General features: G+C 38.5%; 1 protein-coding gene across 1 annotated transcript in view; it reads right to left on the minus strand.

Moving 5' to 3' along the window:
- tns1a (tensin 1a) overlaps positions 1-27323 on the minus strand; it is a 152325-nt gene that overhangs the window by 107968 nt on the left and 17034 nt on the right. The window contains exons 2-3 of the mRNA XM_055228378.1: positions 14187-14301; positions 8619-8656 (exon numbers count right to left, since the gene is read on the minus strand). Coding sequence (XP_055084353.1) covers positions 8619-8656; positions 14187-14301 — 153 coding nt within the window. The remainder of the gene's footprint in view (positions 1-8618; positions 8657-14186; positions 14302-27323) is intronic.

Consider the following 27323-nt stretch of genomic DNA (forward strand, 5'->3'; position numbering starts at 1 on the left):
TACCAGAATATAATGTGCTGCTTGCAAACTGACAAAAACTGCTTCTTCTTTAAAAAAAAAAAAAATCTTTCCTCATCTTTTTTTTTTTTTTTTTAAGTATCCTACAGCATATACAATTTAATTTTCTTTCTTAATTGGACGTACATTCCATTTTTAACCATCTAGCCACATCTATGTAAATGATGGACCAACACTGACTTTTCATTGGTATTAAACTTTTATAATTTTGAGGGGTTTTTTTTACCACAGCTTTTAGAGAACTTTACTATTATGTATAGGTTTTATAGGTTTTTACATACTTTTCCATAGTTTTTGACAGCTTTCACATTCTATACATTTCATTTATTCATTTAACCCATAAAAAGAGCTACCATTTTTCCATATGCCTAGCCCATGTCCCATTCTAATTTCCAATGCAGTTGTTGTGAAAGTTGAGCGGATATCCTAGGAGTGCTCTTTTGTAGGCTCCTCTGGGGGAAAGTATGTGCACACTCGGGGTGAACCAGCTTTTGACCTCCAGACGAGGACTGGAGGTATATTGGGCCATCAGTCATCTGCTAGCACCCGGTGATTATGGCGGCCGTAGCGTCTCTCTGCCAACGCCGTGTCCCGACTAGCATCTACGGTGTTGAAGGGCGTCGCCATGGAGACGGGCCACGCCGGAGCTTTGATGGGGCGTGTTTTTCGTCGGGGGAACAGACCTTCCTCTGTGTTGTGGAATGAGGAGGCTTGGCTCTTGCTAGCGGTGTGCGTGTCATCGGACCAACCTTTCTCTCTTTCTCCTACCTTCTACTTTCACGCTTGGATGGGCGCTCACTTTTATGTGCCAGCATTCTATAGACGCCTCTAACTATGCAAGCCACTCTTAGGTTAGAAAAGTCTTCATAAGCAAAGGTGGTCGGGGGTTAGTGGTACAGTTTGGTTTACGAATGAAGGAAGTTAATTACAAGATAATTATGGTGTCAGTTTTTTTTCTCTAATTAGCCAGTAAAGCAGTCTGTTATTGCTTAAATCTGTCAAGCTTATCTCATGTCTGGAGCCAATATCTGAGTAATGTCTATGTTTGATAAAAACAGAAAAGTCTGGAGATTGTGCAATTTGCAGCAGACACGGTGGCAGTGCTTCTTGTCGTATAGACTTAATGCAAAATGTTAGCAGGTATTGGATACAGAAACATAGCAAAATAATTTAACAATGTTTAACAAGCTAACTAAATTTGCCTATGACTAGCTTTAATATTGTTACATAAGTTTGACCATATTTGCAATCACTGGTCATACCCCCAATGTGAACATTACCAGAATATTATCACAACTGTTCTATATTTTGCCTTTGCGACACTGATTAAAACTTAGCTTCCTCCGTCAGCTAAGCGCCCTTATAAGTGTACGTAATGGAGCTTGTCATTTAGCAAGTCTGTAATGAAAGAGCAAGATTTCACACATCCTCACACGTTAGTTTAAAACCACCAAAGCCTTTTAACCTCAATAACAGAGCTAGGTAAGTTAGAAAGGACTGGTTGAGAATATGTATAACTGGGGCGAGAAGCTAAATTAAAGGGCTAATAAAGTTGACCTCTTCTTGGCCAGAGGTGGGTAGAGTAGCTATAAAATTTACTCAAGTAAGAGTAATGTTACTTCAAAATAATATGACTCAAATCAAAGTACAAAATAGTGGTCCAAGAAATTACTCAAGTAAAAGTTAAAAAAAATCTGAGAAAACCACTACTCAATGAAGAGTATCTTAAAGAGTAACTATCTAAACACAACATATGATTTAGAATTTGAAGTTAATGTTATTTGAAGGACTAAACATCAAATAATGCACAAAATCTGGTGTTTTAAGCACACAAATTAGAAAAATAAATCATATCTGAAGGAGCGGTGCAAGCATAATTTCGTCAATATAAAGTTTTTGTCACTTGAAGAAAAGGAAGCACAACTTTTACTCAAGTAAGAGTACTGTTCCTTCAATAAAAATATTACTCAAGTAAGCGTATGTTGCAAGAAAACTACTTTGAAACCACTAAATTTTAAAAAAAGTTACTGAAGTAAATATAATGGAGTACTACCCAATGTTGTCCTTGGCAAGAAATGCAAAATGCTATCGGAGTTATGTAAGAGGGGAGAGCTTCTGGCAGACTGGAAAAACTGTGATAAAGACTGAACATGTAAAAATAGACATGGCTGGACTCCTGTTTTGACAAAATTGGGAGCTTGTTTTTAAAAAGTAGTCGCAAAGTAATTGTTGGTGTTTATTGACTTGCACCAAGGCGTTAAGAGCAAACAAAAAGTTGGTGCCCATATGTTCCGTAACAGGCACTTACCACCTTCACAAACTTGGACTCGGAGAAACTACTGCTACAACAACAACTGCAACTACTGCTTCTACTATTGCAGCTATTGTTACAACTACATCAACAAGAACTACTACTACAACTGCCACTACTACTACTACCACAACTACCCCTCTAGTAATCACTTCCATTATATGTTCCTAAACAAAGACTCACCACCTTCAGAAACTTGGACTTGGGGAAAAAAAAACAACATCTACTGCAATAACTATTACAACAACTACTACAAATGCTACAACTACAGGTACTACAACTCTTAAAACTACTAATACAACAACTACCACTACTAATACAGCCCCTTGTGTAATCACTTCGACCATATGTTTCTAAAGTCTAAACACTTGCCACCTTCACAAACTTAAATGGGGGAACTACTACAACACCTACTACTACAACTAACACAACTACTATCACAAGTCATACTAGTATAATTACAACTACTACTTGTACTAAACAGACACTCGCCACCTTCACAAACTTGTTCCTAAGGTAACTACTACTACAACTACAAAACAATAACCACTAATACAATTATCACTATTACCACTACTACTACTACTACTACTACTACTACTGCCTAGACAGCACAAACCAAAAATGTAATCATATATATAGGCTAGTACCCCAGTTGTTTGTCTATTGGCTTGATCTTTTATTCTGTGTTGAATGATACTGTTGTATGTGGTTAAATTGGGATGTAAGGCACTTATTTCAAGGTTCGACAATAGCTACCTCAACCAACTACAAATTATCAACTCCCACAAAACAAATTTCTACCCAACAACTACGACAACTACTATTACTACTACTACCACAACAAGAACAACTAGCACTACCACTACTACTACTACTAATCTAAGCTTGAAAATATAGGCTAGTAATTGTCGAATTGTTTGTGTAATTAGCTTGAAAAGTTATTTCATTCTGTGTTAAATTATGTATTGCTTTCAAGGTAACTTCAACAATAGCTACCTCTGCCAACTGCAAATTACCATCTCCCGCAAAACAAATTTCTCTTGCATTTATATTCTGCCCACAGCGCAAACATGTAAACACAATTTCACAAAACAAGGCCAACGCCGAAGTGAAAAAAACAACAACATTCCCTTCGAGCAGTTTGTTTACATGAAAAATATTCCGCGTTATTGCTCGTAGCTCTCTCCAGCTCCTTCCCATCATTTTAGCCTGGCTTTTGTACCGTCCTTTGCCAAACCTCTTCTGACTGGTCCAACCCGCTATAGCCTCATCGAATAAGGCTAACCACGGCAGCGGCATTCCAGGAGGGCTTGTTTCCACGGTGGCTGACAGAGAACAGAGCGCTTACATGTACGGCTAATGCTAGGTTGACATCGGATCTTACTACGTCGTCTATTCTTTCAGTTAAGACAATGTTACTGCCATGTCCAGTGCATTGGTTATAGTAGTGATTTGCAAAATGATGAAAAGATTTGGTAAAAATGCAGTGAGACTGTGGTTGCATGCCTGGTTTAGTTCTATTGAAATTGAATTGTGTGAAAGTCTTTTTTTTTTTTTTTTTACATTGGTTCAAGACAATGGACAGAGTTCAGGAAAATGTAATGTGTTTTTTTTACCCCATGAGACCTGTGAATAGCAGTAATTAGTACATAAATCAATCAGTCAGTAACCCGTTTCACGAATTGTGATGCGAAACGATTGAAGTAGATGTTTTTGTCAAGGCATAATGGAATGAATGCCTTGATTGTTTGTTCTGTACACAATTTAAAGTCACAGTATGTAACTATTCAGGCAACAAAGGTTATGGTTATGTTTACTACACTGAAAAACTTGAAAATCGCACGCCTTGTAGAATCAATTGAAGTAGCCAAGAGTTGTAAGAAGCTCGAGACGTTTATTTACATCAGTACAGGACCCACCACCTGGAGACCTGAACCCTCAAGATATTTTGATATTATTGTTCATTCCAGTTTAAAGCAGTCCAGTCTGGCTATACTTCCATTGTAGGGAGTATTATATCTCCAATGATGTCAGCACGACACAGTGGTCAAATTTCACAAACAGCCATCCCTAGAAAGTTACATACTGCTCCTTCCCATTTTGTTCTAATCACAATTCAAACACAAATTAACTATCTACTATCTGCTTCTTCTGAGAGTTCACACGTTACTGTGATTTGGTTAAATTCACCCGTCACTCACACCAAAGCTCAACACAAGCTGGCAAAGGGAAGGAGAGGATAAGGACAAGTGGCTCTATTTGAGCTTAAGAGCAGCATTAATCTGAGAAGCACCGAATTACACTATGATGATACACCTGAAGTAGGATTTTGGCAGAGGGATCAGATCACTATTAGATTTTTTCTAGTTAGCTTCTCCTTTACTTTCAGTTAAACCCAGCAATAAGCCTCAATTAGATTGTAGTACAAGACAGAAAAAATGTTATCCTATGCCAATGTGCAAAAAGAGACAAAAGTTTGCCACATTTTCAATCTTTGACGGCTATCTTTCACTGTTGTTCAATTTGAATAGTCTGCAACATTTCAATTGTGAACAAGATCCATGTTTTAACCATCAGACCCTTCCAAAAGAGCCGGTTCCCTTTACATTCCACCGCAGTCCTCTCCTACACGATCATTTGTGTGCATAGCTTTGAATCCCCCCCCAAAAAAAGACCACAAGTTTGGAGACCGTTCCCCTTAGCAGCAGACAGCAGCCCCCCAAAGTCTGCAGCCTACCACTTGGGTGTCCTGTAATTCCCCTGCTGCAAGACATTTGGGCATCTATCCAGCAACCTCTGTCCAGACAACCCCCACACCTCATCATCGTCTTCGCAGCTCGTAACCAACACGAAAGGGTCATCAAAGCCCGAGCATCCGAGCTTAAGTGTCCCAGAAGAGGCATCTAGAGTTGGTTGGATGGAAAGCAAAACAGGGTAGCAACGGTGGTTAGACTCTTAGTGCTTCATCAACCCGCATTAGCAACCATATTTCTTCTAGATGAGACGTTTTCATAAGTTTTGATGGTCGAACCACATGGCGAGGCAATTTTTGAAGATTACCGATTGAACCGAGAAAGAAAAACATATCGCTAATGGTTATAATGTTGCCATAGACGGTGAAATTACAGGGATTGGGAGTAAGTATTGAAACACGGAGAGGAGAGGAATTTATGGTATGTCCTCCAGTGAATGACATTGTAGCAGTATGTTTTATTAATATTAATTATAGTCTTTTGGAGTGGCTAGACCTGCTGATGTCATTGGAAACCGTGCCAAGTGTATTAAAAGCCATTGTAAATTGTGATGGTATCTTTTGGAGGAAAATTCCGGGCTAACCTTTGTGTGGTAAGTTAATGGCTGTCCAATAAAAATGCAGAGTATTTGAAGGGAATAATAAATGTTGCCACAGTAATTTTTGAGCAATTTAATGGTTTGCGCGCTGTTAAAAAGTTTATAATACTAAGGGTACATCAGAAATAAAAAATCAAAATAGCACAAAATTGCACAACTAGCTTAAAGGAGTTGTAAGTTGGTGCTAATTTAAATAAACAAATAGTTGAATAAAAATAAACCAGTTGTGTAAAAGTTTTTTGTTTTTTTTTTCTAAATAGAGAACCAATCAGGAAATACTTAAAAACATGAAACAAAAAAAAAAAGCAACTGCAATAACATCAGTTTCAGGGTTTTCATCTAAAAATTTCATTTAATATGGTTAAGAGTAAAGTGAGGGAGATGGAGAGGCTGTAGAGGCTGATAGTTCTGCTGCTGCGGTGGAGATGGGAGTGGAGAGTTGTAGCTGAAACACCAGAATGTGGGAGGGGAGAGAGAGTATATTTACATGACTGTAATGAGAGGTGATTGGTAGGCAAAAGTAATTGGATCTGATTGGCTGAGGGAGGTAGTAACGAGGAGGTTGAATTATTAGTCACCAGCTCATTGTAAACGGTTTGCAATGGTCTAAAGTTGTGGCTCTCTTATTTTAGGCATTTCAAACATCCAAATTATTCACCATGATGAGTTTATAAGTTTTTTTTTTAGAAACTTTCAGAAAACAGTCTTGTAAGAATAGCAACAAGTAGCATGCTAAGATCCACTTCCAGATCCTCATACAATAAAAACTCTTTATATTTAGGTGCAGACAGCACAAAGCGGTCTGACTTTGACCTCTTTTACAATATATCTGCAGTCAAGGCAAGGCAAATTTTGATCAACCACATGGAAAAAAATCACAATTCTCTGAAACATCATATTTTAACATTTTGAGAATCTGTATACTGTCTGAGATTAACTATCACCCCACCTTTACACCAGCTGAAAACTAAAACAACCATTTATTCTTCCAGACTTTATCAACTCCATCTCCCCCACTTTCTACAATGTGTAAAACATAAGTGCCAGACACGCTAAAATCATTTAACACCATTACTCCTCCATTACCATTTGCGAAGGCCCCATTAAACATTGTCAAAACATGGGTCTGCTGCGTAAAAGCTAACAACACCAGTTCGGCTCCACGCGCGGCCTCACATGTGGAAGCTGCGGCGCGCTGGAACAATAAACCCGGAGTGCACTGGCGACACTTTCATTGTATTTCACCAGAAATTTACAAGGCCTAAATCCACAACTCTATTTACAGAACTTGCTCTTTTTACAACGCCGAGTTACATTGTTATGATACTGGGGTCGTTTCGCCAAGGACTGCCAACAACAACCGCCGTGGCAACCAATTAACGTTTTGGTATTTTTTTAGATTGGTGATTGTGTTTTTTGACTAAACATTTCCTTTTGGTTGCAGAATGGATTGTTCTTCCAGTTCTTGTGGTAGGTTCGTGTTCATGGTTGTTTGGATACAGGGCTGACTTTAGAATTCAGGGGCAAAAAAAGGGGGAAGAGGTTGCATTTTCCCCAGCGCGAGTCCCAGCTAAAACCACTAAGAATAGCCTTCCGATGCACTTCCCCTCCCCGAAAAGCCAGCTCCGCTCTTCCTTCCTTTTCATTTACTCTCTCCATGAGTGCAGCTCTTTTCCACACACAGTGGGAGAGAGTCTGCCACCTCTGCGGCCGTGGGAATGTGCACAAGATCCACCATAGCACAGGCTGCAGAGGAAAACAAACTGATTTGAGTTATATTCAGCTCCTTTTCTAAATTAGGTTGAAGGGCTATTGATCCATCATGGTTTTGGATTTGATTCAGTTTTATTAAAAACAAATGGAAATATGTGTCAATGTTAATTTCCTGAACATGAACAATGCAGATTTAAAGCCACAGTGTGTAACTTTTTTTTGCCAAAGAATACACTAAAATAAAGTATGTTTTTTTTTCATTATGGATGCATGCATTCTTTATGGAACATGCATTCTTACTCTGAGTGGGCTTGCTTCTTCATAAACCTGACTCTTATTTAAACTGGAGGGGGGCTTTCTCCTACTGGTTTCCATAGAAATGCTATTCCTTTACTATAATCTTGCACAGTATGGCATAAAACATATCTATATTACTAGGGAAGTTTTCAGTATAGTATGGTTTGCACTTTCTATTGCCATCATGCAGTTGACTTTCCACCTCCAGAAAAAGACATACCATCACTTTAATCATCACAATTTAACCCAAAAAACACTCAAATTTCTTCCTACAAACCACATGCGTTTACTGACTGCTGCAGACCTCTCCATTAAAAAGACCCAAGCTGAATCTTGATCTTAAAAAAATTGGACTCATTGGCACAGCCCTAATTAGACACATGCAATTTCACAAACTGCTTTTGTCTATATATTAAGCAGAAAATACCTAAGTAGCTGGGGATTTACAGAAAAAATCTCCTGGTCTGAACCAACTTAGTAAACAGTCAAACTGTTAACTGAAAAACTGAATACATTTCACATAATTGGCTTGCACTGTTATGCCTGGTCATAATTAATCTCAACTTTAATGATACAAACTGGTATACACTATAATAAATAATAGAAAAGTTATACATTTTTTGATGCACCACAAAAAAACAACTTATTTTACAAGGTTCAAAAGTTATAAAATAAAGCAGTAAGAGTTATACTTTTTCCCGTGATTCCCAGACTAGACTGGACACAAATATTTATCATACACACAACCACAAACATCCAATAACTATAACACGTAGTTAAAATTTTTTTCCAATCTTGAAAACAACACAAGGATTTCGTAAAGCTTGTTCCTAGAATAGACCTAAATGTTTTACTAGTTTTGATAACACTGTCACTTTTATGCACAACAGAGATAGATAGAAAAGTAACAAACATGATGTCTTACCTTGACTTCACATTTCTTATGACAGGAGAGCCGGCACGCTGGAAGAGAGGAAACACACATGAGATTGTGCTGACTGTACACACCAATCCAGACCACTGTGTGAGGCCGACTGTGCTGTGGTGCTGCCCTCTTGTGGACAATATGTGTTAACAGACTTTCACTGCAATAACGCTCTGCTAGTTATTACATTTGACTATTTGTTGTTTTTACCCGTTATACTTTATTTATTGAAACCTTAATGGTGCACTGTGTAAACCTTTCTGATGGGGTTCTGCCTCTTTCTTGTTTTTATGGAGATGTTATTGTTTTGCCTTGAATATTCCAGTACGGCAGTTTGGCATTAAATTTATTTATCTTGTATTCATTCAAGTACAGGTGTTTTTATTGCTCAAAAATGTCTTGAAAAACCTGCTTTATTATTGTTAGCGGGCTTGTCTCTCCACACATTTGACCTGTAACTTGGCTTTGTGGTGTCTCCAGCTAATAATAATACTAACAATGACACATTTATTTATAATGCACTTAACTTTAGACAATCAAATCTCAAAGTGCTACAGTGTGAAGCTATAACAAAAACAAAAGAAACCAAGACCTAAGAGAGAGTGAGCGCTAATCTCCATATTTAATTTAAAGCCATATGGTGGAACGCTCAAGGCAAAGCAATACCATTTTGAAACAGGTAGAAGTTTCTCTACCAGCAAAGTTATATAGTGGACCTTTAATAAAAATTTTACTGCTTTTGCTAATTTAAGTAATTTCATTTTTAGCCAAAATGTTATGGTTTATTTTATTTTAATTACAAAACACTGTAATTTATTTTATTATTTCCTTATTTTTATTTATTTTAGTCTTTCTGATTACAACTTGTACTTTTACAGTAAAGTTCTGCACTGTTTTCGTGTACAGTGGTCCCTCATTTATCGCAGGGGTTGCGTTCTAAAAGTAACCTGCAATAGACAAAATCGGTGAAGTAGTCAGCTTTATTTTTTACAATTATTATATATGTTTTGCAGCTGTAAAACCCCTCACCACACACTATACACTTTTCTCACACAGGCATTAACATTTTCTCACATTTCTCTCTTGTTTAAACACTCTCAAAGTTCAAACCTTCGCAGGAGCCTTTGTCAGTGCAGAATGTTTTATCGACATTGTGGGTTTTGTCAGGGAGAAAACTTGCAAACTTACAGCACTTTAGAGTCACACTGCCATCGAACATTTATGTAAATTTGGCTGAAAGCATTCTGTACTGTACACGAGACACTGATGGACAATGGTCTACAGTCCCTTAGCCAATCAGGACGCAAAACACAATGCACAATCAAAAAAACAAACATGCAAAATTGTACGAAAAGAGTACGAAAGGTGAACCGTGTTATAGTGAGGGACAACTGTACCACTTTAGCTACTCTATCCACCACTACAATGACTTCCCTTGTTACAGAAAAGTCATACATTAAGACAAATTCCCTAGAAACAAGGTGACAATTTTATGCTCCCAGGTATGCCCTTTGACCCCCACACCTGTTGGGCAACCCGGGTGGTCTCCAGGTGCTGTGTGAGGGTCTGGGTGGTCCCATAGAAAAAACACCCCACTGTAATTAGGATGAAAGGTGTAATGGTGATAAATGGACCCCATTTAAATGATCACTGTGCAGAGCCTTTTCATCTTCTAGAAGTCAGACATTTTGGACTGTAATAATAATACTAAGAAGACAGCCTGGACAAACATCCTCATTTTGTTTTAATTTGTTCCAATAATTTCAGTTGTGGTGATAAACGGCCATTTTAAATCATTTGAAAGCAACCAACAAAGCAATGCAAAAAAGCTGTTTTTATGCCATAAGTTATTTATAACATTACATAAATTCTAGAAAACAGAGTAGTGTGCGATCAGTTGCAGTTTCCTGTGAAATGACTCGATCTCGATACACCCCATATGGCAAATTGAGGAGGAAATCGCATTCAAATTAAAAAGGAAAACATATTAGACGTCATAGCAAGTTTTAGTTTGTAATTTTCAAATAGGGGAATATAGGGGGCAAACATTTGATACAACAATGAAGTTATTTATACAAACCTATAAATAAATACATAAAATAAATAAGTAAATAAATGTCATGAGTCATTTTTTTAAATTAACAGTACATGCAAAAAGAAAAACAAAAGGTGCATGCAGTACCATTAGCACTCTTATTTTCTGTTAACTACTTTTTTTGGTCAGCCTCTGCAATAATTACAATTGAGTGTTACCAGACAAAATACAAATCTACCAGCATTTAGTCGGTTGGGTAGTGTTGTCAAGTTTCAATATAACCAATATAACATAAGCAATAGCCATCTTTAAATGTCCTGTATCTGATTTTCCCCATGTATTTGAGCAACTCCCCATTACAGATATACTGTATAAGCAGCTGTTGAAGATAAAATGTCCAGACTGATTACGATGCTCGGAATGCAGGTAAAGTGAAGAATATCTTTGGACCACTGTAAACTGTTTAAAAGAAAAAAAAAAATGTACAGCTCCTTTAATTCAATGTTTATTGCTTCCATAAATGTGTAACTCGGCTACTACATTTGAACTAAAAACATAATCTATATGTTATAATGAGGTATTAGCTGTAGCTGTCAGCACACACACACACACACACCTGTGTATCTCCACAGGGAGCACTTCTGATCCGCTCATAATGACTTGTCGTGTCTGCTCCTGTCTGACTCCAAACTCACTGGGCTCTCCCTCATCACAGCACATGCATGGGGTCTCCACTGGTGCTTCACAGTAAACAGGCATATTACACATGATCAGTTTTTCTAATTACTTGGTTTGGTGGGAGTCAAGTGCCATTTGGTGCAAAAAAAAAGTTGATAAGAAAAACAGAAAGTAGCACTGAGTTATAAAACGATACGCAGAAGAAATTGGATGGATGGATACCTATTGAGTTTAGGTTCTTATTATGGTTTCTAGGTAACAGAAATAAATTATGAAAATTATAATATTAGATTGTTCTTGGGTGGAGGTGTCTTGCCCAAGGACGCAATCAAAAGACATTGGCTTGCACTCGGAATCAAACCACATTTCTTCTTGTTTGGCATCTCAACCCCCTGCACCACTGTCCCATTTTAGCACTAAGACAGTAATGTCCAATAAAATGAGTTTCTTTTATACATGGTACTGTTGTTACTGGGTCAGTTTGAAGCATAAATGAACCAAACCAGGATAAAAGCTATACAACTTCTCTGCAGATATCCCAATCCCCCATACCCCAATTTCCCTCTTTCTTCTCCACCCATCTCTCTCTCCCCCCTTCTTATCTAGGCTAATGCAGCAGCGGCAGCCATGCTAATTTTAACTGCAAATCCTCAGCCAAAGCTCGCCTCTTCTATGCTGCCATGTTCTTGTTTGTCTATGAGGGAGAGGAGGGAGAGGAGGGGAGAGGAAGAGCAGCCTAATGTTATTTACCCTGGACTTTTCCTGGAGTGACAATAAACCGGAGCAGTGCTAAAATTAGACCTGCATGGAAGAATGCTAGGGAAAGCTAACTGTATACATGACACAAGACGCAAATAAGGGGCTACCTTGATCATTGCCACTGTGGCTTTTTAGCATGATTTGGTACGGTTTAGCATGGGCCGGTATGGTTTGTGCCAATGTGTTTACAATGAACCTTTGTTTTAATATAGGCACCCATTACTGTAACTCAAATAAAATGACCTAACCTCCATTTAATATACCTAAAAATCTATTTTTTGAAATCTGCGAAGTAAAAAGGTCACATCATAAAAGGCATCAGGTGCATAAATAAATAAATCAATCAATAAATAAAGGCTGTTTTTTTTCTCAAGTTAAAGAACTGCCCCAAATACTAACCAACCCAACTTGCTTTGTTTTGACCGTCTCTATATAGGTTGATTTAAAGGAACTGTATGTAAGATTTTCATTTAAAATTCCATAAACATGATCTATGTTCAAATCAAAATGAACTTACTGTAATACTGATTTATTCTTAAATACAAAAACATTGGACATGATGATTTATCTTAGAATTTGGTGATCAAGATTATTATCCGTCTAGAAAGCACAATGAGCCTCATATGAGTCTCTCATTTGTAGCAAAAGACGAAGAATCAGATCTGGACGACGAGGGATTACACAGATGTCTCTGTTGCCAGAAACTGGGTTGCCAGTTTCAGAAATCCAGTTGGTTAAAACCTAAAGGGCTCTCTCTGACCTGAAACATCAGTACCTAAACCCAGGTATCTGCAGCCAATCTTTAATTTGTCCATGGTGCGACAGTATATGTAATGGCAACCCAGGTTCAGTGGTGATTGTAGAACTTTTGTAGAGTGCAGGTTGCATGCAGTTCCTTTAAATCAGTGGTTCTCAAATAGTGGGGGGCGCAGTGAGATGCCCGGGGGGGCATATGACACTGTAGTACTGTACGCAGCGCGCACACAGCAAAGAGCAGGAGAAAGCGAACAGATCGTGACACAGGGTAGTGAACAAGAAACACTTTTGCTAAAGAGACACTATGGAAAACATTTTAACAGGGATGAAAAGAAAGGCGGATATAGACAGAGGTAAAGTCACCCGAAAAATAAGACAAGGAAGTCTGATGAAGAGTATTTAGCACTTGGCTTCACCGAGACTCCGGTGGGACACGTGGACAGACCGGTGTCTGCTGTGTCTGAAAATGTTGGCAGTGGACAGTAAGCCAAATAAGTTAAGGCGCCACCTCATTACACCTCAGTCACGCTGATAAGACGCTGGAGTTTTTTCAGCGGAAACGTGCCAAATATTAACAACAATCATCCCGCTTTGTAAATGTCACTTAAACCAGCAAGCACTGAGCATCATATAAGGTGGCGTACCAAATTGCTAAATTACTTGTTTTAATTTGATATTTATTTAATTTTAATGTATTATTTTGATATTTATTTAATTTTAATTTATTAATTTGATATTTATTTTATTTTATTTTTTATTTGATATTTAATTAAATTTCATTATATCATTTCATTTATTTTATTTTTTCAGGGGGGGGGGGGGGCGCAAAATTTTTTCTTCTTTATAGGGGGGCATGATAGAAAATAATTGAGAAGCACTGCTTTAAATCAATCATGCTACTAATTTCTTCACCAATTAAGAGATTTGTGGTCATACATGCAGCTTCAACTGTATAAATGGTAAAATACATGTGATAATAAAATATCCAACTTGGATAGTCCGTTTACATTTTTGGAAACAGTGTAGTTGGAATGTGTTGGTTATTTGAAATCAAGAAAATCTCTGGGCCTTGAAAGTTATTAGACTTTTCCCCCCACAAAAGCAACAACATACAGTATTTGTTCAAGTTTGAATTGCAATTTCAATGAGCGGCAGTCATAAGCCAACAATCCCTGGCTTGCATGTTTCCTGTCTACCCTACCAGCGCCTTCCAAGTAAAAAAAGCATATCCGTTTTACAGTATCCGAATAGTCATTGTTGGAATTTCACCGGAACACTGTCTGCTCCCCCAAAGCTCCCCGTCTGATCCTGTCTGGCCCCCTCCCTCTGTGCCTGCTCACCTTTGCAGATGAGGCCCTCCTTGGTGATGGCCTGCTTGCATATATCGCAGCTCTTGGCCTTCTTGAACGGTTTCAACTTGAACGAGTGTGTGTGGACGCCCTCCAGCTCGTCAGGCTGTGAAGGGAAGAAGAGAGAGGAAGTGAAAAAGTTGAATCAAAATATTAGCGTGCAGCCAACAGAAACAGCATTTTTGATCAGGGACATAGATGGGGTTTTTGGTTACGTCTCACAGAGTACAATGTTCTGTGGAGTTTTTAGCCTTGGCTCACATCTAGAGTGAGGAATGTTCTTCAACAATAGACCATGATTTAATTTTTATTAAAACATACAAATAGGCTGATGAAATTTAGCACACTGTTTCTGAAGGTTTCCCTGCAAAAAAAAGTGTATTAAATAAAACAATGTTTGGTAGAAGTAATAGTGGCTCAAGCGGCCATTTTAGAGTACAAGTTTGCTCTTTTGATCCCAGTAATCAACATCTAAGCCAATGATTCCCACCCTACAGTTCACTGTGGGTCACAAAGGGTTTGTAAACATAATGTGTGACTAAACCCAAATACTAAATATTCTCTAATTTAGGTTCTATAATCATTAATTGACTGTACATATTACGATTGTTAGAAAGGTTAAAAACTTGAACTTGCACAAGTAAGTCTTTGATGAGGAAACACTATTCCTAGGCAATTTATCAAAAACAACTCAGCATGCTTAGCTTAGTAACAAACCCAACATTGTGGTTAGTATCTATTATAATTTATTGTACACCCACTAACTGTCAGCATGAACACAAAAGTTGCTATTTCTTGATGCTGAAATAATATACTGCAAATTAACCGTTGGGCAACAGAACTGAATGTTTTTACTTTGAAGTTCAAACTAATGAGTTGGATGGAAAAACATGCCTTCAAGCAACCAAAAACATCCAGGAATGGTACTATATCTGTTAATTCAGTAACTGTTATTAAATGAATTGAACCAGAATATAGGACATAATATTCATGTTACATATGTACTAGTGAAAAATGTAAGAAAATACTGAATAACACAATCTAGTCCCACCCTGTCCAGTCAAAACTAGCTCCAGGGTGAGTCACAGTGCTAATGCTAACGCTAATGTCATTTCCTCTGTGTATTTGTGCAGCTGAGCTAATCCACAGGTCTGGCTGGACTCTACCAATCCTACTGCTGTACTGAAGCTAGAAGATAAAAACAAAATAAGGGCGACGTCAATTCAATGTCAAATGTGGATAGGACATTGTGGTTGGAAATAACACGTAATGACTTACACTTCCCACCCCTATAAATATTGTTGTAAAGTGATATATTTTGATAGGATTATCAAAGAAATATCTGTTATCTTTGGAACACGTGGGTGACTAATACTAAATATAAATTTGAGTGAAATTGGGAACACCCAAGTTGTGTTTTCACTTTTCTCACACAATCTATTATCCACAATCATAGTGATGTAAAAAAATTGTAAAAAGTTTCTAAGTTGACAGTTGTAGATGTAGCGGGCCTACAGTATGGAACAGAGGCTGTAGTAAGAGGTTGAATTAAAAAAATGCAATATTAAAACAAGTATCAAAACTAGACTGATTTGAGAGGTATCGATACGAAAAAAGTCACATTCACCGAACAGAAATTAACCTTTCCTAAATAGCTTTAGAATGATGACATCTGTACATTGCGAAGGCTGCCGTGAAGCAGAGCCCCCACACCGAAAAGTTCGTTTGTTTAATCAATGAATGGCCTAACACCCGGCAACAAACTGTTCGTTCATGTTCGGTGAGTAATAGCAGCTCAGCGCTTATCTATTCATTCATTTATTGCCATGACAGCAACCATGTAATTGTCTTAGACTGTTAGAGTTTTTGCCTTCCACACCCTTCATGAGTTACTCCTCACATATATGTTGGTTCATTCGATAACCGTGCACTCTTTTCTGTTTTATTTAATTTTCCTTGTTATCTGCAGGTTTTAGAATGGGCTAAATTTTAGAGCGGGTTCCCTGGACCTTTATTCAGGGTGGTGTATTGACCCTACATCTTGACTACCACACATAGAAAGGACAAACTTTTGAACAAATACGTAACCATATACACTATTGATGTTAATTTTCTGTTTTTACTTGAAAATGCTTATCCATTGTCCTCTGCCTCAAACCATCTCTTATTTTGAATATTCACTACTTTCTGATAACATCCAAGAAAACCCATAGTCTTGTAAAGCATAAGGCTAACACATGCTAATAAAATTCACTGGTTAGCATAATAGCTGCTATGATCTCAGCTCTCCTGTGTTAGTCCTATTGAAAACTCCCTTCTTAGTTCATTTCCTTATCTACGTCCGAAGCTCCACATTTCCCTCTCCGTGCCGCAGTCTATTTGGCTCGGAAGCTCCCTGGAACGAAGTGTATTTCTCAGCGCGTTCCCCAGCCTATCTCCCTAAATCTTAATGGCTTTTGTCACACTTGGAGCGGCCGTGAGCTATGGGGACTTTGGGGAGGAATGATGGCTGACCTTGGGATACACGGACCCAGGTTGCTTTAGGAAAACTGTCCGGTGATACGGGAATGTTCACAATTTATATCTAGAAGCAGTTAAAAGTCTTTGAAGGGTGTTGCTATATTTGATAGTGTCATAGCATGAGTCATATATATGTTGCCAAATCATTAGTTCATAGTGGGACTGAAAGTGCCAGACAAAACAAAAGGATACAAGTGAAAATGAGCTGTGGCCATGGAGAATACAGTATAAAATGAACAAATTTATAGACCATTATATTAGGTATAGCCAGATATTTGTATGTCAAAGTTAGCAACCACATCTTAGCTAAAAGATCACGTCATGAAAAAATCATGTGCTATGAGGACGCATGAATTTTATAGAGGATTTTATATGAGAACGAGACAAAAAGAAACAATATCCACTGTGGGCAGCAAATGCATTGTTCATTTCAGGGGTCAAAAGAGAATGGCCAGAGATTTCAGACAATACAAAGGCAAGACTAGTGAAAGAGTAATGGTCTGTTCACATCGGACCATCAGGTGGGTTGATTTTACATGCAAAGCCTATGGTGGACATGCATTTTGGCCGTCCTGCATTTTTGCGGTGCTTTTTCGAGCACAGAGTGGAGCGTCTTGAGTCAAGTCTGCGTCTTGAGTGTTCATGCTTTGGATGCTCTATTCGCACGTCCAAAGCACCAGACACCAGAGTTGAAAAAGCTAAACTTGTGACGTTTGACGCTCCATTGATATAGCAATGTCATTATCCGGAAAAAGTAGAAAGACATGAGCAGGCAAGGCAAGAGTAGTAAACATAAAACAGATGTTTTTAAACGGCATCCAAACACTAATATGCACTTTTTACAATGTCTGTCAAACAAAGTGGCCAATCGTGGTCAAATGTAATCAGTTTGAAAGAAACATTAAAACTCTTCAACACAAAAAAATAAGCCAATACATGCTTTTTGCATTCTGTGTTAATTTTCTTGTCTTGTTGTCTTGTCTTGTTAACATGTCTGCTTATTGAACGCTAGAGACTGAAGATACTAGGCCTGCACAATATAAGATGTGATATTCAATTCAACTATGTTTTGAATTGTGATAACAATATTATTGCAATATTATTATACTTTTTGGCACAATAAGTTCAGTTAATTTAAAACAAAAAATGCACATGCCTTGATCTACTTCTCATACTGGGTCAAACTAAACAAAGATAAAACCAAGACCAACCTAGTCTAATGTAGGACTTAATGAGAAAAATCATGAATAAAATCTGCCTTTTTGTCCATTTTACTTTTGAAAAACAGTACACATCTGTAAAATGGAGAACTTTGTGTTGTTGCCATATATTTATTTTATAGCGATATTGACTACTGCGTCAGCCAATAGCGATATTGATATTTTTGCGAGATATTGTGCAGTCCTACAAGATGCTACATTACTGCAAAAGTATAAAAGCCCTTCATTCAGCCAATATTACATTCTAATTTGAGTGAACAGTGGTCTTCTATGTTTAAATGTGGAAATTTGCTTCACGATCAATAAAGTTTCTGTCTATCATGATGTGATTAATGAGTAAATGTCAAGGATTCAAACAACCCGAACTTCGCAGAAAAAAGCAGTATGAGCAATAGAGAATAGAGAAAGCCACAGAGACAGAATTAAAAGCCATATTATCATGTTCCCATTGCATAAACTCCATGGCCTTCTCTTCACAAAATTACACCAATTAGTCCAAAAGAGAACTACACACATCTCATCAACCCCAAGACTAAACAGCAGCAAGGACTGACATCTGCTCCACTGATGAGGTTATAAATAGCCATCTGAAGCACCTCTGTGTCACTCTGCAGTCCCCATGTTAAAGACTGGGCTTGGCACGGAGCTCGGCCAATCGCACTCTTCCGACTGTGTTGCCGCCTGGCGCCATGGTTACCTGGCTGCCACGGCAACCAGGGTCAAGCTGCCCCCTTGCCCCATGATGGATTAGCAAGGATTCGGAAAAGCGCAAAGACAACACACAGCAGCAAATGGTTGATTGGATAGCAGCCAAATCATTTGGGGAAGGAGGTCTGAAAACCTACACCTTGGCATTTTAAGTTAAAGGAAAAAAAATCTACTTTTTGGAGCTTTCTACCATGTTATAATGTCCACTTATCAAAAACTGCCTGAGTCATCCATGCATATTTGAGTAATCTCGAAATCTCTTCCGGGCACTTTTCAAACACTCGTTATAGTTAGCAATACGAGCCCATGCCCACAAGCTTGCGTACCCCTTCCTCCCGTACAGCATTTTTCCATAAATATGGAAAAAAAAAGGATACAAAACAATACACTACAACCTCACAAACTTGACGTGCACTAATTTCATTAGCAAAATGCATAGAGATTGTATTATCATAGCATGAGGAGAGATTAGCATGGCGAGCAAGGGAAGAGGGGACTAAAAGCATCAAAAACAAAATTGAAACTAATGACATTTTAAGAGGTTTTAGGTGAATATAGCATCAAGACATCCACCCATCCATTCTTCTTCCGCTTTATCTGGGACTGGATCAGAGAACCATGAACCTACGTAGGGATGCCCAGACTTCCCTTTCCACATACACACTTCCTCCAGCTCTTCCGGAGGGATCCCAAGCCATTCCCAGGCTAGCTGAAAGACATAGTCCCTCCAACATGTCCTGGGACTTACCCAGACCTCCTCTGGGTGGGACATGCTCATATCCAGGAAGCATTTGGAACAGATTCCTGAGCCACCTCAGTTGGCTCATTTCGACACGGAGGAACAGCGGCTCTACTCCAAGTTCCTCCTGTGTGACTGAACTCCTCTCCCTAACTCTATGGGAGCGCCCAGCCCAATTTTCAAAACAATAAAATGTAACATGGTGATCTGTTAACAATTAATACCCCACAGACGTGTAATAATTCTAAATAATGTCTGGCTGCATTCTGTCATTTAGTTGGTATTTCATTCCTAAATTGGCCCATACTCAGATTAGGTTCCTCTCATCCTCAGTAAACAGTGAATGGGTTCCATTTTAAAATCATTAAAACAGTAAGGCTAATTAACTACACACCATAGCAGATCAATCAGTGAAAGCCATTTAAGTGCTGAAACAAGCCCAGAGTACTACTCCTGGTATGTTCTTGATGAAGGAACAACATTAAACCAGTTAAAAGCAAATTCTTAAGAAGGTCAATTTTGTATTATACTTCACCTTTGAGTAAAATCAAGAACATAAAAACTATTCAGGGTAATTTGGTAGAAGGAAATCTCACAATCATACTTGCAATCACAGAGCTAATCTTCAATCTATGAGCAATCCTGTCATCTGGAAGGAAAAACAAAACTTCAAACAGGAGAAAAAGGAACAAGAGGAGACTAGTCATCAGGCTAATGCTCGCTCATTTTGGTGGTAATGACTGGTAATAATGCCATTCTGAGGTGATTACAGTGCACATGTCGTAGAGATGGAAACTCCGCTGGATAAACCTGTCAGGAAGATCACCAAGATTGGCTTTAACTACTGTTGGATTTAAATTCCATCTGATCACTTTGTTGGAAAAGACGTTTGGATTGTCTAAGCTAATGCCATTGTAAATGAGGCTGAATACTTAGTAATTTAAAAGTTATTCAATGGGACCTACATTCACTGAGGTACATTTCAAATTGCAGTTAATAAGAATTTAATGCATTGCTGTATAAATGTTTTAAAAGGCAGTAACTACTTTTTGTCTTCCACTACTATGATTGTTACCAGCACTATTGTGGAGCACTGTCACAGTTGTTTTGGGTCCAAATGTCCAGAGTTCCATCCACACAAACATCCGAAATAGGGACTTTGTCTGAACCTCCTCATTAATTAAGGACAAATCTGAGGACACTAATGAGGCTACCAATTTGATTTGATTTGGTAACCTGCATCTGAAAACAATCTCTTATGTGTACACCAGAGTACACTTATCACTGCAGTTTTAAATTTGAAAACACCATTACAAAAATCACCTAATACTTCCGTTGCTATGAAATGCCATTTTGAAAGCCTAATGCAGCTGAGAAATTAATCAATAAATCAATGATAAGAAACTAGTACACCAAGACAGACACACAGAGCATGTACACTGATTAAGGGAGGGAGTATTACAATCCTATGGCGTATTAATGGCTAACACGTAACATATTTAGATCATCATGTTCCCTTTTGTTGGTTATGTTCACAAAAAACAATGTATTAGAAAGTTTAATTGGTTTTTTTCACGCTGTGTCTGTCTACCGTTCACTGTTCTGCGAGGGGAGGGTGAGGACTGAGCTGGGAGAGGCCATGTGGTGGGAGCATGAGAGCACCGCTGCAGAAAGCCTCCTGGTTATGTTGCTTGGGCTGACGTGTGATGTGTGATCCCGAATACTTAACTGCAAGGAGGGTTCGAATAGCGGCCTTAGAGAGATCATAGGATTACTCAAACAGGCACGAATGATTCAGAAAACAACTTCAGGTCTGTTTTTGATGGAGGGGACAATGTCACAACATGGTAGAAAGCTCCAAAAATTTGATATCATATAATACCTCCTCTTTGAAAAAGGAATTTAACCCTGCACCTTTTTGCGGTGAAATGCCATTGCTCACCTGATTGCAAAATTGAAAAGCAAACTCTTAGTCAATTTAGAAGCAGTTTAGATTTCTGTTAAATTTAAAGTGCAAGGATTCTAGCTGCAAGTAAAAGGCAAAAGTCTAGTGTAAAAAAGGCCCCGTCCTGGTCATGTCAGGCAGTCTCCAGGGAGAGCGAGGAGAGAGGGAAAAATGGACAGAAGGAGGCAGAAAGCGTCGGCGAGCCCGAGAGCAGAGGGAGATGGAGGTGCACAGACAGCAGCCACGGTAAATCAAGCCCCACTGCTCCTCTCCCCCAGTTGCACTTAGCTAATGAAAAGAGTCTACCTCAAGCGCGACCCCACTTAGCGATGGCGTGCACGTGAGGGAGAGAAAGAGAGGGAGCGGGGGAGAGAGAGGGGGCTCGGTGAGGCATTCAAAGGCACCGTTCTGTCCTTCTGCACTAGGACAGACTGAGGGAAATGAGGAAAATTAGGTGGTTTTATGGCTGTGACAAGCTCCGGAATACAAGATTACAATGAGCAAGAGATCTGGTGCTTTTGAGGAATTGTTAATTCATTGCAGCAATTCTCTCAGAGGTCATGGGTAGGTGGAAGTGGTACCAGCAACTTTATACCAGGCATTTTTTGTATGGTCTCCAGGTGTCTGGGTGGGGTTCCACTATTTGTTCAATATCTCCCAATAACCTTGAGGGAGGTACTCCAGACCAAGGACCCAGGCTTAAAGGAACTGTTTGTGCCTGCGCTTTTACAGTTGGTGCTTTTAAATGGTATTAGGCAAGGCAAGGCAAGGCAAGTTTATTTGTATAGCACAATTCGTACACAAGGTAATTCAAAGTGCTTTACAGAATAAGAAAGAAATTAAAATCACACAAATCAAAACATAAATAATCGCCCAATCTGCAACTCTCTCACCCACTCGTTTGCACCCTTTAAAAACTCTCTCTCGCATTCTTTAAACACTGTCTTGCTCAGTTTAAGAACTTTCCCATTACTTTACAAAACTTTCCTGTCTCTTCTCAAATACTTTCCTGTCACTTTACTATGTCTAATAAAAGTCCGTCAGTCCATGTTTCTTTTGTCATCATAAAATTACCATTAAAACAGAAGAGTGCAGAATGAAAACCTTTCAGTCGTATGCACAGCTAAACAGAACCGTTTTGAGCCTGGATTTAAATATTGTCAAAGTAGAGGCCTGTCTCACATCTTCAGGAAGACTGTTCCAAGTTTTAGCTGCATAAAACTTAAATGCTGATTCCCCATGTTTAGTCCTGACTCTGGGCACCAGCAGGAGGCCGGTCCCTGAAGTCCTCAAATTGTGAGATGGTTCATATGGCATTAACATGTCGGAGATATACTTTGGACCTAGGCCATGGAGAGACTTATACACAAGCAGAGCTGCTTTAAAGTCTATTCTTTGAGTTACAGGAAGCCAGCGCAGAGACCTGAGCACAGGACTTATGTGCTCGTACTTCCTGGTTCTAGTCAGGACCCGAGCAGCAGTGTTCTGGATGCACTGCAGCTGTGTTAAGGCTCGTTTGGAGAGGCCAGTGAGCAGGCCGTTACAGTAGTCTAACCTACTGGAGACAAATGCATGGATAAGTCTCTCTAAGTCTGGCTTTGACAGTATACCTTTGATTTTTGCAATGTTTTTTAGGTGGTAAAAAGCTGCAGATGTTATTGATTTGATGTGGCTGTTAAAGTTCAAGTCTGAGTCCATTATTACCCCTAGATTTCTAGCCTGATTTGAAGGTTTTAGAGAGAGAGACTGGAGGTGACTGCTGACACTTTCTCTATGTGTCTGTGGGCCAAAGATGATGACTTCAGTCTTGTCTGAGTTTAGCAGAAGAAAGTTGTTTTGCATCCACACACTGATCTGCTGGATGCAGTGGCAGAGTGAATCCACTGGTCCATATTCACCTGCTGCCAGTGAGATATAGATCTGAGTGTCATCTGCACAGTTGTGGTAAGACACATTATTGCTGCGTATTAACTGGCCTAACGGCAGCATGTAGAGATTAAACAGCAGGGGTCTCAGGATTGAACCCTGGGGTACCCCACAGGTCAGGGACATTTTATCTGATATACATTTTCCAATTACAACAAAGTAATCCCTGTTTTCTAAATAGGACTTGAACCAGTTTAGTGCAGTACCAGAGATGCCCACCCAGTCCCCTAGTCTCTGTAAGAGAATCCCATGATCCACAGTGTCAAAGGCAGCACTCAGATCTAACAGGATCAAGACTGAGACTTTGCCTGCATCAGTGTTCAGGTCATTTGTCACCTTGATAAGAGCAGTCTCAGTGCTGTGGTGGGGTTACATTACAGTTGTTATCTGTAAAAGCTATATTTGATTTAAACATGCCTACTTCATACAGATGAAATTTAAAATCGAAATCTTAGATACGGTTCCTTTAAGATGCACCCTGCCCCTCACACTTTGCCTGTGTCGCATGGATGATGGGTCAAATACAATCAAAACATTTCTCTACACAACCATAAAAAAGAATATAAACTCAACTTTAAATGATCAAAATTATGAAATAAAACATATAAAGCTTAATGTGTATGTTCACACTAAAAGCACTTTTTGAGGATCGCCTTTTCACCCCCATCTTCACAAACTGTCCCAGACTTGTAAACACACTGTCAACTTCACAGACATCCAAATTTACCCTGTAACTACTTGCCTGGTGCAGGATGTCCAATAAAAGCTTCTACGTTTAGACTTTGACATGCTGTTTATGCCAGGTGTGCTCTGAGCTTCCACATCTGGGACTTGTGCTTAAGCTCCCATGTGCACTGCCATAGCTAATATGGATGTGGCTTTGCTTACACCAAAAAGCAAAGGCTTTCTGCAAAGGTTTAGATACAATGTCTAAACACGAAATATGAAATTCATTATTACTATTCATTAAATATTGAATATAATACTGAAATAGATCTGCAAAACTATTATAGACCAAACATTGGAGCAAGTGCTGCTGAAAGAGTTCGGACAATAGTACTACTACAACTGCTGCCACTGTTTGAAAACAAATAAAGTTTTAATCAATGTCGCTGGGGCCAGAGCTGCCCTAAAATAGACTAACATGTATGACTGCCTGCTGATACCACCCCATGTGCAACTGTACTGATAACAATAGAACTGATACCGTAGATAACAGTCTTTCTGCTGCTTCTGCAAATACAATGCCTACTACAAGTGTTACAACATCTGCTGACACTCACATACATGTGTAACAGTGGTACTGCACAGCTCTTATTGACCTTACTAAACTGCACGTTTGCTGTGGTGGCACTTCTGATAAAATGGGAATCCCATTTAGTTAAATGGAGAATTTGAGAAAAGTTGCCACTAAAATATGATAAAAGAGGTTGATTTGTGTAAAATATCCATGTGCACCAACAAGTCAACAGTACACCGATTCCCTGGGTGGCTTTAAAACAGCTTTGTAGTTCATATAAAATGTATTTGCTGTTAAGGTCGGCAGCCACATGCAAAATAGTACAACCCAATGACGATGGCGGCGCCCACGGCAACTTTGGGAATAAGGTGGACACAACTGTTGCTGCGATCATAAATAACACTAAGATCATTTGAAACAACATTTAAAATAACTAGTATAAGATAGAAAAAAGTCCAAAAAAGTCTCCCAAAGTGCCACGAATGGGTACCAGCCCTACAATATGAGCTACCTCCAAAGATGAAAAAGCTTGAGCCACACCTGCTTTCAATTTGGGACCTAAACAATAGAAGGCTTTGTGGAACACTGCAGAGATGAGAGGCAAGACAGCGGCCAGAATGTTTGTACGTAGCATCACGAAAAACTAAATATTTTACAAACTCTACAAATATCATGCACTGGGAAATTGGAAATAATGTCTTTTATACTTGAAATGTTATGACTTCAGTTTTATCCAGCAAGCAGAAAACAGAGAAATATACAAAATGTGTTACTTTACTGAATCATTGTGACTGAAGTTACTATGACCCTATCCTGCTATGGCGCAATTTGTGCCTTTGTTGTTTTAAAAGTGTTGCACCTGATCTTAAAAATATGAAAAACAGAACTAGTTTATTTTAAACAGATTGAAGTGGTCCAAAGTTATTCCTTTGCCAAGTATTCCGAGGATCCTATTTACTCCAATAAGCAAGCACATTCCATACCAGAGCGAAGTGGAGTTTTGCTGTGACAGTAAAGTTAAAAACAACGAACATGTTAACGTGCATTTCCTGATTATCGGACTATAAAAAGCTTCAGAATTAAATGCCGAGAGCACGCAGCAGAGATATTTTGACCTCAAGAGTTAATAATACAATATATCCTCTGTGTAGACCCTCAGTCGTCCAGGTCTGATCCATAGCAAACAACAAAGTTAAAGCTGTCAACTCCAACAAGATTTGTCCAGTTGACAGATTTAACTTCGTTGTTTGCTATGAATACAATATATCCTACAGGGCCAAAAAATGTAACTGAAATACATGGGAAAAAATCTGATATAGGACCTTAAAGGAACACATACACACAAATCATAGCCAACTACTAACAACAACTTCTACTCTTCTACTTAAAACTAATACAATGACATTTGTTCCTGCTGCTTTCAGATTATGTAGATGTTAGGAAAATACTTTGATTGTAAAAGTGGTTTTATAATAATAATAAAAAAAAGGCTGAACTGCATCACAAAACATTGCAGACATGGTTCTTGGCTAGCCATATGCAGTTGTATTGTTTGTGGTTAAAAATAGCTCAGAGGCGGCCTCTTTGTTACAATCAGACATGGCGGCCTCACCTGTCCGTAAACTCCACTGACAGCTTCACTGACTGCACTACAGATGGCATTTCAAAGAGCTGAGACAAAGAAAAAAGGTTCTGACACATTCTGTACTCTCCATATGCCCACACAAATTTAAAGTTTCAGAACTTCAGTTCTTTTATATTTAGTCAAACAAAACAAGTAAACAGCAGGCATGTCACAATATCATATTTTGAAGTTTGAAATATTGCTTAAGTAAATATAGATGATAAATGATAATACTGAAAGTAATACTGCCACTGACACAAAAGCCCATGTTCTAAATCTACAATATTGTTAAAAAATGAGGAGCTGCAATAAATAAACAAATAGCAGAAAAAACACTTAAATATATCTGCAATGAGTCATAGAACCTTCTATGGCTCAAATCTTACCATATAGCTAATATACTGTTCCAACTTTCATATATAAAACGATAAGTTGATATAGTAATTATCGTGACAGGCCTGGTAAACAGTGGAAAAAGATGGTCCTTGGTTAGAACACTGTACACATGATATTTTGTGCACTTTACAAACTGGTATACTCAAACATAAGGACCAATCAACTAACATTATGGCCACATCTGCCAATAGTATCCCCATATGCACCAAGCATTCTATCAGAAACATAAATACTAAGGATAACTTCGGCCACCAGTGTGAGATACACACTTTATAGACCACTACAGACAAGAAGCACACCCCATGGACTGTCATAAATCCATGATCCACTTAGCTTTTTTGGCTTTAAAGGTTACAGATTTTTTTTGCTTTTAAAAATGTTATGTTGTTGTCTCAAAATATAACTGGAGATGTTTTCTATTATTTGCAATTTGTTTAAGTAACACGACATCACAAGTTGGAACAGGGAATTTTCAGCTTTGGAGATGCAGACAGACTAATAATAAAGGATTAATCAAAAGTGTGAATGAAAAAAAACAACTCCAGGTATGTTTTTTGATGAGGTAACAACATTATAACATAACTTAAAGCTCACAAGAATGCATTTTGTGTAATATAAGACCTTTAAACTCCATACACTGTTTTAGCCTCACTCCTCAGATTGCAAGTCGAGTGCAAAATCTGTATGCATTTGTATTGTTACAAAGACTCTAGAAAAATCCAAAATAAATTCTAACCTGTGTCGCTGGCCATACTGTTTTGCCTAATTAAGGTTTATAAAACTCACCCTGCTTAGAACATATTTATACTC

The sequence above is a fragment of the Periophthalmus magnuspinnatus genome, chromosome 2 (genome assembly GCF_009829125.3).
Source record: "Periophthalmus magnuspinnatus isolate fPerMag1 chromosome 2, fPerMag1.2.pri, whole genome shotgun sequence".
Classification (NCBI taxonomy): Eukaryota; Metazoa; Chordata; class Actinopteri; order Gobiiformes; family Gobiidae; genus Periophthalmus; species Periophthalmus magnuspinnatus.